The sequence below is a fragment of the Elephas maximus genome, chromosome 4 (genome assembly GCF_024166365.1).
Source record: "Elephas maximus indicus isolate mEleMax1 chromosome 4, mEleMax1 primary haplotype, whole genome shotgun sequence".
In the NCBI taxonomy this organism is placed as follows: Eukaryota; Metazoa; Chordata; class Mammalia; order Proboscidea; family Elephantidae; genus Elephas; species Elephas maximus.
Window position 1 is genome coordinate 50,262,274 of NC_064822.1, and position 13,860 is coordinate 50,276,133.

A 13,860-nucleotide genomic window follows, 5' to 3' on the forward strand; every position below is an offset into this window, starting at 1 on the left:
TCTTTAACTTCCTTTGATTGGTGTCATGCCCTGGACAGCCATCCACTAGAGACTGACACCACCAGTTCATTTCACACAGCCCACTGAACAGTCATAAGATGGTAACAACTTTTGGTCTCCAGTGATCTGGACTGGATTCAACTCACTGACCTAGAGGTGAAGGCTCTGTATTCCATTACTAATCCCTTGAGCTATCCAGCCCCCTAAAAATGATTCTTTGGTTTTATTATTGCAAAGACCATTTATAAAATCATGAACTGGATTTAGGAAAGCAACCATGAAATAGCAAGGGACAACGAACTGATTGAAATTCCTTAAATGTAGTATGGGCTGAAGTCTCTCAGACAGCAGGACTAGGGAAAAGGTTATATATAGGCACCTCCATTCTTATTTCAGTAGCATGACCTGCTCACTTAAACGTGGCAACTTTAGATCCACTGACCATGCCTCAGGGAACTAAATCCTAAATAAAGAAAATGGAAAAGCAAACTATGAAATAGCCAATAATCTTTATTTTTCAATTCCCCCACCCCTATCCCTCTCCAAAAAGCACTGATGGGTATATCTGTGCATGTGAAAATATTGTATAAAGTATTTAGAATGATCTCAAATTAATAAAACAAAAAACACATATCTTAACATATATGCTTTTTTTTTTTTTTTTTTGCAGGGATAGAAACATTTTGGCCTCCAGAACAAGGACAGCAATGTAATACTGCACTCTTAAAAGGTCTACTCCATTTCCACTCATTTGCTATTTAACATTCATGTCAGAAAACCTCATTTCTCTAACCACACAATATGTTTTAAAATACAGGCAGTCCCCAGGTTACGAACATCCCATGTACAAACAACCCGTAGTTATGAACCAACCTCCATAAAGCCTATTATATTAAAAATTTGAGGTACATACAATGGTTCTTAATAACAAGCAGGTGCTACTTTGTGATGTACATCAAAACATTATTATTACTGTATTATGTTAAAGATGTCTCAGTGTATCTAGAAGTGTCTCTTTAATGATTTTTGTGCACAGGAAGGTACACTATATGTTATATACTAAAACAAACATTTGACTAACTAATGTTAGACACAAACCGTACCTAACTGTTCTGACTTACATACAAATTTGACTTAAAGACAGACTTAGGAACGGAACTTGTTCGGAATCCAGGTACTGCCTGTATGACTAATTTATACACTAATATCAATTTAGTTGGCATTAAAAAAACCCACAATCTCTATTAATATATTTGTATCAGAGTCAAAACCCATATTCTGGCATTCAAGATATCCATACTAGTCCAAATTGAGGTTATTTCAAAATCAAGTAAGAGTCCATATTTATTCCAACATTGCTAAAATATGCTAATAAAATTAAATTCAATGTTTTACATTAAAAATAAAATATTTGGTTTACCTCTCAGACATCTAAAACATACAATAAATAGTGGGCAGTATAGTAATATAATAAAGTTTTGTGATACCCTGAAATTTGAGAAATTTTATTAAGAAAATTCATAATATACTTCATTTCAGCCTTAAACCACAATATCAGCGAATAGATCTGCAGAAATAAAACAATATAAACACAAAATGCTACAGTATTTTTTTTGTTTGTTTTACTTTTGTGGAATCTACATGTCCTTTTAATAAGTCAAGGAAACTTACAGAAACAAAACAGATAATGAACAAAACAATTTCAAATCATAACCCAGAGATTTAAATTGTCTTGTTTTCCTTCTAACTGCTAGGGTCCTTTTTTCCCAGAGTGTTTTTTGGGCACCGCACAGGTCCAACTCAAGGTAAATTACTTAGAGCCACGGCTCTTCTTTTCTAGCCTTCTTTACTTTATGTACAGGCAGTAATTACAAACATGGGTGAAATCACAGTGGATTTCACAGAAAGCCAGAATTAAACACGATAAAAAATTTTAAAATAACTACTTCATAAATATTTATTATTTACATTAGGGGAAATCTTTTAGTATGAAGAGTTTTTATACAAGTTGATGAAATGTACAAGCAGTGAGAAGAGACTCCAGCAGTTTAAAGAAGGGCAAAATTAGAATGCAACAAAGATATAAAATAATGTTATAGTAAACAAAAATAATTTGCACAAAAACAAACAGGACATGATAGAAACCCTTTTCTTAAAAAATATAAGGTATTTCACAAAAGCCTGAACATTTTACATGTTAGTACTAAAAATGAGGAGGGGAAGCTTCATATATTCTCATCACAAAAATATTTACCAATACTCCAACTGGAGTTTTCTTTGATGTTATTATGATTATCTTACTATAGAGGGAAGGAGGTTGAAAACTGTATACAGACTAATGATATCATCCTTAAATTGCAGTCAAGGCAGCTTACACATTATCGTCTCATCTACTACCTTAATGAAAAGGCCCTGGAGAGAATAAAGAAAATCGAAGAGGAAGATGTCTGATTTTTTTTTTTTTATTAATAATACTTGTCACTGGTAATAGAAAAATGGAGACGTGGCAGTCCCTATGCCATGCCTCTACTTGAGTTTTTCTTCAATCACACTAACATTTAGCCCACAGTGGCCAGTCCAATGCAGAAGGGAAAAATCCAGAGTGGATAGTGTGTTCTTGTCCTCAGTCTTCCAAGATTCATTACCTTTAAGAATTTGGTGGCAGATAACGATGGCAGAATTGTACCCACTCTCCTCTAGAGGAAAGAAACCCTGATCTGATACTATGCGGTTCAGGCCACGAGAAGACATCAGTGTGCTCGGTGCTTCCTCTTTTTGTGCTTTTTATCTTTCTTCTTGTTGGCACACTTGGGACAGAACCACTGCATTTCTTCTGGTGGTGCAGCTGTTATTCCAACACAGGGCCTACACATTAAAAAAAAAAAAAAAGGATAAGCAAGTTGTATGTATGTATTCTTTTCCTTCCTATATTTTAAAGTAATTTTTAAGTCTGTTGTATGTTTACCAGAAATCAAACAGCTCTAATTTATGTACCACTACTGTTGGGCATGTGGATTATTACATTACACACTCTCCCTTTTGTAAGTCCTATTAGAGAAACTAATTAGTTCATTCACCCTTTCAGCCAGAAACAGTATAATTTTTCTGAGCAACTGCTACCTTGTTTTTATCTTATGCATATATATCATGTAACTAAATAGGTTTCTATCTTTTAATAACTAATATGTTAAAGATAAAATGGGAAGATTATTTCCATATATTTTAATAGAGCTTCTTCAGTTCGGGGGAGCTTCTGGAGAGATGTAAATAAAAGACTAGCTGTCTTTTTATCAATATTGTTTATACCATCTTTACAAAGGGGTTACCTCCTTTGTTATTGTCACATGGTGAAGCTCTTACAGAAAATTACCAGGAAAAAGAGGAAAGGGGAACACCTCTATTTCCTCCTTTTAAATTTTTTTATAAGAAGGAACTATAAGTAAAATATTTGGAATTTAGGCTGAATAACAATAGTCCAAAGGTTCTTCTTGCTTTTGCAATCAATTACATCACATTTAGGATTATTTTTTGTAGGTACTTTTAAAAAGCGAGTATACCAGTGTGACACTAGGGAAATGGGCTCAGAGATTTTACCCCACGTACTGTTTTTAGGACAGCAGTTGAATCGGGAGAAAATGCAGGATAGTCCAAAATCACTAATCTAATCTGTTGAATTCCTCCTCTCAAGGAATAACTTGGTGTTGTCGTGATTAAGCAATACTCATCAAGCGTGCCAGGGAAGTTCAGAACCACTTACCAATGGTACCAGTCATCACAGTCATCACAACCAATCATTGGACTTCCATCATCAGGTTTGTTACATCCAGGACAGATCCAGATCTGATTACCCCACTCATCTCTGATCTGATGTTTTCAAATGAGGAGGAAGCAAAAACAGAGATGGAATGAAGAAAAAGAATCAAAAAGAGGGCAGGGTAAGAGTCATACTTTAAACTGTAAACCTAACAAACAGACAAGTAAAACTAAAAATATACATGTAGTAGATTAGCACTTTATTTCTTAAGCCATGAATATGGTCATCACTGTGCTGGGATCATGTGAAAAAGAAAAAGCTCTGTGATAGGAGACATTCCTAATGGATCGTGATATTCTAAACTCTCTTGTAAATCATCAAAGCAAAGCATTTTATAATCATCTCTATGAACAAAATAACCTACAGTCCCCTTTATCTAAAAAAACATTATAAATGCATACATTTTTAATCACTAGTATCTTTACGGAAATAACAATATTTTTGAAAACCACAGAGCTCAACTATAGGTAGTTTCCTCAATCACATTCGTAGGCATGGAATTAATACATAGAGCCAAATGTGCAGGTATCACCTTATTACTCATTAGCCAAACCCTTCTCCTGAACTGGCTGATAAGATCAAGGATATAAAAGACTTGTTACTAAGTAACTTTCCATTCCTTTTATGACATTTTCAGTAAAGTACAATCAACTAAAGGGCAAATGAAACAAGGGGCTCAGGAGGCCCAACAGCTAAACATTTAAACATTATTTTGCTACCAATATTTTATGCGCTGAAGTTTATTTAATTTACCATCACCAAATAGGGAACATCCCTAATTGGCATTATTATTTCCAATTCCATATTAACGGGACCAATTTGGAAGAAATAATTATGACAGGTATTCAAAAATAGCAACCACTAAAGCTGATTTTCAAAAGTTTTTATAATAAGATAACATAAAATTTAATTGCAGTTAGTTTGCAAGATCACAGTCTCTTCCTATACTTTCAAATACTGCATTAACTAGATAATACAAGAAAGAAATGGCTTTGTGTGTGAGCAGTGTACTGGGGGTGTATATGTTCATTCTACTGGTATACTTATTTTAAAGTTTACTATTTTTGGAAACACCTCTACAAAGGCAAATTATGTTGATTACGAAAGCTTCCTAAAGAAATCTGTGGGCATTTACATACCTGACTTACCCCTCTCTAATTTCAAGAGAAAATGTAACATGGGGAGACAATACCAGTCACCATGGTGCCAGCTGTCCAGTGGCTAAGACATGTCTAGCATCCTATGCCCTGAAACTTCCATGCATGGCCAGTCCTGCTGCTAGATGACCTTTCTTGAAATTAAAAGGCAGTGACTCTGTGTGCTATGTGAGAAACTTGCCATAGCATCCATAATAGCTAACACCCAACACCTGACAGTCTACCAAGTTCTTTAAAACATCTTACTTCATTTAACCATCACAAAACAATCATTGGATAGGTCAAGAATGGGGAAACTGGAGCTAAGAGAATTTAAGTAACATTTCCAAGTTATACTATTAGGCAGCAACTAATAAAAGAGTTTTGGAAGGCAATTTCAACAAATTATCAAATATTTCAGGCACTGTGAAGATACAGGAGCCCTGTGGTTAAGAGCTTCGGCTGCTAACCAAAAGGCTGGCAGTTCGAATCCACCAGCTGCTCCTTGGAAACTCTGCTGGGTGGTTCCACTCTGTCCTATAGGGTCACCATGAGTCAGAATTGACTCAACGGCTGCAGGTACGGTATGAAGATACAAAGCCTTTTTTTCTAAAGCCTATGTCTTTCTTCTGAATCACTCTGTCCACAAAATGTCTCCTTGGGAGATAGAAAGGTTTTCATCCACCCTGTCTATTCAAATCTGATCCATGTCCACGGAGTTAGCTCAAAATTTACCAGAGAATCAGAATTTTAGTGCTAGAACATACCATAGAGATCATCTAGTCTAACACAAACCCTTAATTACAGATGAAGAAATGAAGGTTAAGTATACAACCTTCCCTGAACAACTCCTCTTGGAGTGATGTGCCCTCAATTAAACACCTACAGCAATTGGTCCTTGAATACTCATTTGACAATCAGAGTTTGTAACACTTCTATTTTTGTCTTGAATTGTCAATTTAGTATTTTCTGTTAATTTTTCATGTCTTTATATCCCCTCTCAATACATTTAAAATTCTTTTCTTATACCTCTTTGTATCATTATGTTGTTGCGTGCCGTTGAAGGGATTCCAACTCACAGCGACCCTATTGGACAGAGTAGAACTGCCCCATAGGGTTCTCTAGGCTATAAATCTTTATGGAAGCAGATCACCAGGTCTTTTCTCACATGCAGGGGCTACTGGGTTTGAACCACCAACCTTTCGGAGAGTAGCTGAGTGCTTTAGCCATTGTGCCACCAAAGCTCCTTTGTCATTATAATGACACAAATATTTAATAATTAGTTGAAATTTCCTTCCCAAACTCCTTTAAAGAGGTTAATATTTATACAGTTTATAACAACAAATATCAAGAGCTCTTGATATCTGAGCCCCTACCCTGCCACTTTGCAATCGTATCTATTCATAAGACCAGGGCTATCATTAGGCTGATATAATACAGGTGTATCATGTATTTGGTAGTCACAGCAATGTCAATACAAGGAGGGTCTTTCATGTGTTTAAAATATTTATTGTGTGTCTGTGTGTCACTCTATGCCTAAAGAGCATATTTATATAAATACTTCGTTACTAGACTGAATCCAGGATTTGAATAAGAAGAAGCTATTTGAGGCTGAATCCTGATTTGTAATACTATTAAGTACAAGAAAACACCTCAAAACATGCCCAGGACAATAAGAATTCACTGAACATGTGAGTTGTACAACATGAAGACATGCTTGGATACTCAGGAAGCTCTGTGGTCCAAAAGTTCATTTTCATTTACTATGCAAGCACTGGCATACTTTGGATCTTAGCCAATGAAATACTATAATTAGTTCTGTTACCTCTGAGGACTACTCAGAAACATCAGCTGGGCCAAACATACATTAGGTAAATTATAATCCTAAGTGAATAATTTAATTGCTTAGTGGGCAACACCTGCCCAAAAGCAAAAACAAGAAGGCAGAAAGGGACAGGAAAACTGGACAAAGGGACACGGGGAACCCAGAGTGGAAAGGGGGAGTACTGACACATTGCAGGGATTGCAACCAATGTCACAAAATAATTTGTGTATAAATTTTTGAATAAGAAACTAATTTGTGCTGTAAACTTTCACCTAAAGCACACACACACACACACACACACACACAAAAACTAATTGCTTGATCGAGAAATTCAATATGGGATTTAAATAACACTAAGAATTGACTCGATAGCAACTAAGAACTTACCTGTATATTTACATACTGACATTGTGAGGCATACATATATACTCATATCTCAAAACAATATGCAATAAAGAAAAACAATAGTTTATAGAAACAGAATACCTGAACACTGATATAAAAAACTTATCAGCCAGGATATTTTCAAAAGCTTGAAAACACAATGAGAATACCTTTCCGATCATAAAGAATCACTTCTGAAATTCAATAACGATACATGATACTTCTTTTTAATTGAAGACATCCTCATGGTAAAAGAGGAACCTCTTAAGTAACTTTTTCTTAAGTACTGTAAAAATAAAATGTAACGCACCACGTAGGTGCTGACCGTCTCGGTCACCACACTTCGTACAGGGGCTTTGGAACTTCCTGCTGCAGAGATGGCAGGGGAAGGAGGCGGAACTAAAGCAGGCGATGCAGTAGGCTGTGCGAGGAGCGGCAAAGGCACCAGGGGAGGAGTCATATGCAGCGGTACAGGTGCTGGGGCTGGTGCAGGTGGTGGGGTTTTTGGTCTACTCAGAGAAGGAGCTGGCTTAGCCTCGGGGGCTGGAACCACTTTGCTGATAACACTGTCAACAAAAAGAGAAAAGAAAAAAGTTAAAACAGGATAATTTAATCAAACTGGATATTTAAAAAACATCACCACAAGTTAACCTTCTTCTAGCAGCAAAATACTTTATGAGTCCAGAGACAGCTAAAGAACTCAGAATTAAAGGCCCTTTGCTAATTGAAGAGAGCCCTGGTGGTACAGTGGTTAAGTTCTCTGCTGCTAACCCACCAGTTCAAACCCAACGGCTGCTCCGCGGGAGAAAGATGTGGCAATCTGCTCCCATAAAGATTGACAGTCTTGGAAACCTTATGGGACAGTTCTACTTTGTCCTATAGGGTTGCTGTAAGTCAAAAGCTACTTGACAGCAATGAGTTTGCTTTGGGTGCGTTAATTGACCTGTCAACTTACTCAGACTAATTTTCCCAAATTGCCCTTCAACGACCAGATATTTAGAATTTTTTTTTAAAGCACTCAAATACACATGCACTGTTCACAGAAACGTAACTGTTTTTAGGACAAATAGCTGAGGTAGATTGTTTTACTGTCCCTTCCTATGGCAGGATTATACATCCCCTCTGCACAGGCTGCAGACTTGGCAATGTAACGTCTTTGGCCAAGGAAATGTGAGTGGAAGTGAAATGTGCCACTTCTGAGCAGAAGCTCTGAAAGCCATCAGGTATCTGAGCTTTTTTCTCTTTTCGCTCTGCTGTGAATCCTCTAATGCCCCTGATAGAAGGGGCTACTCCTTCAGCTCAAATTCCAGCACGAAGAGGACTTGGAGCGGAGCCATGGCAGACATGTAAGGTGAGTGAGAAATAAACATTTGCTGTTTGAGTTAATTACGGCATCTTAACCTAGCCTAAACTGCTGGATATAGTAACTTTAAAAAAAAAAGTTAGTATTTATCTCTTTTCTCAATTCAATGTTTCTTATTCTTAATGCTGTCAATGACATTGAAAAAATAAAAACTTAAAGAATTTCTTAGTTCTGGATTTGGCTTAATTGTCAGGCATTAATGGTTAAAGATTCTCCAAAGGGCTGCAGAGGTGTGTGAAGTAGCAGTAGTAAGGTGTGGAGCCCTGGAGTAAAATAGCAGCTGTAGCTACTTTTTTGGTGATATCATCAACTGATAATTAGAGCTATGCGGTGATGATCTGTTTCTTTATAAAAAATATCTTGTTCGTATAACTCTTCTACAGTAGAAGAACCACTGGACTCAGAGTCAGGATATCTGAGTTCAAATTCTAGATCTGCCACAGACTAGCTATGTGACCTTGGGTAAGTCACTTGAAAAATACCGTTTATTGGTGGTTCAGTGGTAGAATTCTCACCCTCCATACAGGAGACCTGGGTTTGATTCCTGGCCAACGCACCTCATGTGCAGCCACCATGCACCTGTCAGTGGAGGCCTGTGTGTTGCTATGATGCTGAACAGGTTTCAGCAGAGCTTCCAGACTAACACAGACTAGACAGAAAGGCCAGGTGATCTATTTCCCAAAATCAGCCAATGAAAACCCTATGGATCAAAATAGTACATTGGGCACAGGGTTGCCATGAGTAGGGGGCCAACTCTGTGGCAGCTAACAACTAATAACATAGACAATATATACTGTACTAGTGTTTTATGTGGTATCCCTGCATACTGCAAACACTTAACATGTTTGGTTGCCAACTGAAAGGTTGGAAGCTTAAGTCCACCCAGAGGTGCCTTGGAAGAAAGGCCTGGCAATCTGCTCCCAAAGAGCCATTGAAAATCACCCTACGGAGCACAGTTCTATTCTGACACACATAGGTCAGAATTAACTCGACAGCAACTGTTTTTTCATGTTTCATGTGTTTTAACTTTTATATAAACAAGATCACACTATCTCCTTTGCAACTAGCTTTTTCCACTTAATTTTATGTCTCTTGATTTATCCATGTTGATACAGATTTATATTATTTATTTTAATTGTTATATATTATTTCATGGTATAATGTGTATTATCTGTATATTATACCATATAATATACAAAAAGCCACCATTTTTTATCCACTGGTCCACTGAGAGACAGTTGACTTCCTTTTTCACTGTTATTAGTGGTGCTGCAATGAAACTCTCAGTACATGTCAACTTGTCAATTTGTTCAAGAATTTCCCTAGGATATATTCCTGGAAGTAAAACTGCTGGGTCATAAGGTAGGCTCTTTCTCACCATTACTAAGAATCACCAAACTATTCTCTAAGATGACTGTACCAACATATCTCTTTCTACTCTTCCATGCTGAACTTTCGAGGCCTTGCTTTCTGATCAACAAAGCAGAAATACAGTTGCCTCAGAGGGTTGTAGTAAGAATCTGAACATAGAAAAACGCTTCAAAACGATGTACAAATGTGAAGTATTAGCACCACCATTCCACTCATGGCTGCTCATGACAACCACCTGACATCATTGTTGTCAGCCTGTGTATTTATTTCCACTTTCTTAAAGCCCTAGTTTATAAACTACCTCCACCAAAAAGCATTGACTCTTTGCTATTCTGATTAGAAATTTTAAAAATATTATTTAAAAAATTCTATCATTACTTAAGTAAATAGCTTAATTAATGCTTTTTAATTGTTTTCAACTTGTTTCATGAAAATGCAAGTATGATTACCTTTCTACTTGAATATAACCAAAGACCAAGAGAACTTGTGCATGAGAAACGCAATAAACGCTTAACACAGTGAATATATATTTAACACTAACTATGCTCCTGACTGTTCTAAGCACTAGAAAGTCAACTGAGTGCCAGGCACTGTGGTAAATGTTTACTTACCTTATTTTGTTTGACCTTCATAACAACCAAATGAGGTAAGCTTTGTTATTTTCAGTTTATAGATTAAAGAACCAAGGTACGTGTACCAGTAGGTACAAATTTACATACTAGTGTATGGCTGAGCCAGGATTTAAACTCAGTCTGATTCTAGAACCCATGATCTTAACCACTGTATTATACTGTCCCTCAATGTTTACTGAATAAATGTTGCCTTTTTATATATAGGGTCGCTATGAGTTGGAATCAACTTGAGGGCAGCGGTTTTTTTTTAATATATAAGGTAGGAATTCAAAGTTATTACCATGCCACTTATATTCAGAAGGCAGACACCTCTTATATTTATGGCTAGATTTAAAAATGTAAAACACACTACTTTTTGAGGCAGTTTCCCATAATGGTTTAACACATGGAACCAAAACTGAAGGAAAAACAAGAACCCAGAGAGGAGAGTAGAACACAAATGTTTTTGTCCTAAGGGCATTTGCACGTAAGGCAAATCTGATCTTTGATTTTGATAATGAGGAAAAGAGGACAGATATCAAAGTCCAGGGCCTGCCCAAAATGGAAAGTCTAATAAATCCCCCTCCCAACATTAAGCTGGAAATCCCAAAGAGCTATACCAATCAGGTGATGATGAATCAGAATCTCATTCATTTCAGCTTTGGTGGCTGAGGACACTAAAGGTATCCGGACTTTAAGTGCTTTCAGGCACCCAGTACAAGTCATCTTGAGAGTAAAAAAACTTAAAATCTCGGCTGTATATTATATTGTATATTATTAATAATTATTTAAAAAAAAAAAAAAAAGCAGCACATCATCAAAGATAACCAAGCATACAAGGTGGCAAAGTAGCATCAGGGAGAACGAGAAGAAATTTAACACCTTTAGAGTATAAAGAGATCTGTAAAGACTTTAGATACTATAATTATTGCATTATAAAACAACTCTGTATACAATTTTTTTTTGTAAAAGACAAACTTGAAAATATCTGCAGACAATAGGAATTTATAAAAAGTGACCTATCAGATTTGGAAAGATCCAAACAGACCTTCCAGAAATACAGCAACATAGATTTAAAAGTCAATGGATGAACTTAACAGCAGATTAAAAACAACTGAAGACAACTAAAAATTGGATGATAGGACAGAAGAAATTACCTAGAACATAGCCTGAAGAGGCAAAGATAATACAAGGAATAATCAATATCTGTTTAATCATAATTCTAGAAAGAGAAGAGAGAGAATGAGGCAGAAGCAAAATGTTAACATTTTGTTCTGTTACTGATAAGGTCACCTGAGTCAGCTGGAGCTGACTGTATGACAACTAACAACAATTAACTGAGTATATCATTAACAGACTAAAGATCAACAAGAAAAAGGCCAAGAAAGGGGGAATGGAGATGAGCCCTAAAAAATTATACTATTTTTATACATAACTAAAATAAATTTGAAAAGCCTTTAGACACTAAGGTTGATTCATAGTCTTGGGGCTTTTCTTTTCAAAGAAATACAATATCCATGGTTGCTTTGTATTCAAATTACTTGCATACTTCTCTTTATCTGAAATAGGCAGTACATTTCTTAAGAGCAAGGTGTTATTCTTATTTGTCTTTAAATACTCATCAACTTTAATAAGCATAATACCTAATATTGTAATAAGAACTCTTCTATAAAATAATTATTTTACTTTTGAACATTTTCATCTGTTTAAAATATTTAAAATATATTTCCTCTATTCTTCCTTCCTGTCTACCTTCCTTCCATATTATATAATGAATTCCAAGACCACTGAGATTTCCGTTTGCCAACATGGATTCTAATTCCCCATTTACCTAATGAGTCTCAGATCAAGAATGCTTTTATCATATCGATACAAGGCACAATCAGATCATGATGGTTTCATTCTGTTTTCTGTAAATGTTTGTAAATTGTTTTAAGCTATAACAAAGACATAATGAATATTATTTGCCTTATTTGGCTTTTTTCTAATCCCCTTTGATTTTCTTTCTATTTTTCTTAGAGTTCTCCCTTATCTATAAGGTCTGTTGTCATGGATTGAATTGTGTCCCCCCAAAATATGTGTCAACTTGGTTAGGCCATGATTCCCAGTATTGTGTGGCTCTCCTTCATTTTGTGATTTTCTTATGTGTTATAAATCATAATCTCTGCCTGTGGTTAAAGAGGATTCGGGTGGGATATAACACCCTTGCTCAAGTCACATCCTTGATCCAATGTAAAGGGAGTCTCTCTGGGTGTGACCTGTGCCACCTTTTATCTTACAGGAGATGAAAGGATTGCAAGCAGGGAGCTGGGGACCCTATACCACCAAGAAAGCAGCACCAGGAGCAGAGCATATCCTTTGGAGCCAGGGTTCATGCACAGAGAAGAGCCTAGTCCCGGGGAAGACTGCTGACAAGGACTTTTCTTCAGAGCTGACACAGAGAGAAAGCCTTCCCCTGGAGCCGATGCCTCAATTTGGACTTTTAGCCTTCTAGACTGTGAGTGAATAAACTTTTGTTTGTTGAAGCCATCCACTTGTGGTATTTCTGTTATAGCAGCACTAGATGGCTAAGACAGAATTTGGTGCTGAGAGAGTGGGGTGCTGCTCTAACAGATACCTACAATGTGGAAGCATTTTTTTCTTTTTAATTTTTATTGTACTTTAGATGAAGGTTTACAGAACAAACTAGTTTCTCATTAAACAGTCAGTACATACATTGTTCTATGACACTGGTTAACAACACCGTGACAAGTCAACACTCTTCCTTCTCAACCTTGGGTTCTCTATTACCAGCTTTCCTGTTCCCTCCTGCCTCCTAGTCCCTGTCCCTGGGTTGGTGTACCCTTTTAGTCTTGTTTTGTTTTATGGGCCTGTCCAATCTTTGGCTGAAGGGTGAACCTCAGGAGTGACTTCATTATTGAGCTGAAAGGGTGTCCAGGGGCCATACTTTCAGGGTTTCTCCAGTCTCTTTCAGGCCAGCAAGTCTGGTCTTTCTTTTTGAGTTAGAATTTTGTTCTACGTTTTTTTCCAGCTCTGTCCAGGACCCTCTATGGTGTGATCCTTGTCAGAACAGTCAGTGGTGGTAGCCAGGCACCATCTAGTTGTACTGCACTCAGTCTGGTGGAAGCTGTGGTAGATGTGGTCCATCAGTCCTCTGGACTAATCTTTCCCTTGTATCTTCAGTTTTCTTCATTCTTCCTTGTTCCCGAAGGAGTGAGACCAGTAGAGTATCCCAGATGGCCACTTACAAGCTTTTAATACCCCAGACGCTACTCATCAAAGTAGAATGTAGAACATTTTCTTTATAAACTGTTATGCCAATTGAGCTAGATGTTCCCTGAGACCATGGTTCCTAC

The 13,860-nt window shown here is 36.8% G+C and overlaps 1 protein-coding gene across 1 annotated transcript in view; it reads right to left on the bottom strand.

The window, feature by feature from the left end:
- Positions 1-505: 505 nt before the first annotated feature.
- TAF3 (TATA-box binding protein associated factor 3) overlaps positions 506-13,860 on the bottom strand; it is a 241,027-nt gene continuing 227,672 nt past the window's right edge. The window contains exons 5-7 of the mRNA XM_049882005.1: positions 7,470-7,725; positions 3,758-3,864; positions 506-2,865 (exon numbers count right to left, since the gene is read on the bottom strand). Of these exons, the coding sequence (XP_049737962.1) occupies positions 2,751-2,865; positions 3,758-3,864; positions 7,470-7,725 (478 nt within the window). The 3' untranslated portion in view covers positions 506-2,750. The remainder of the gene's footprint in view (positions 2,866-3,757; positions 3,865-7,469; positions 7,726-13,860) is intronic.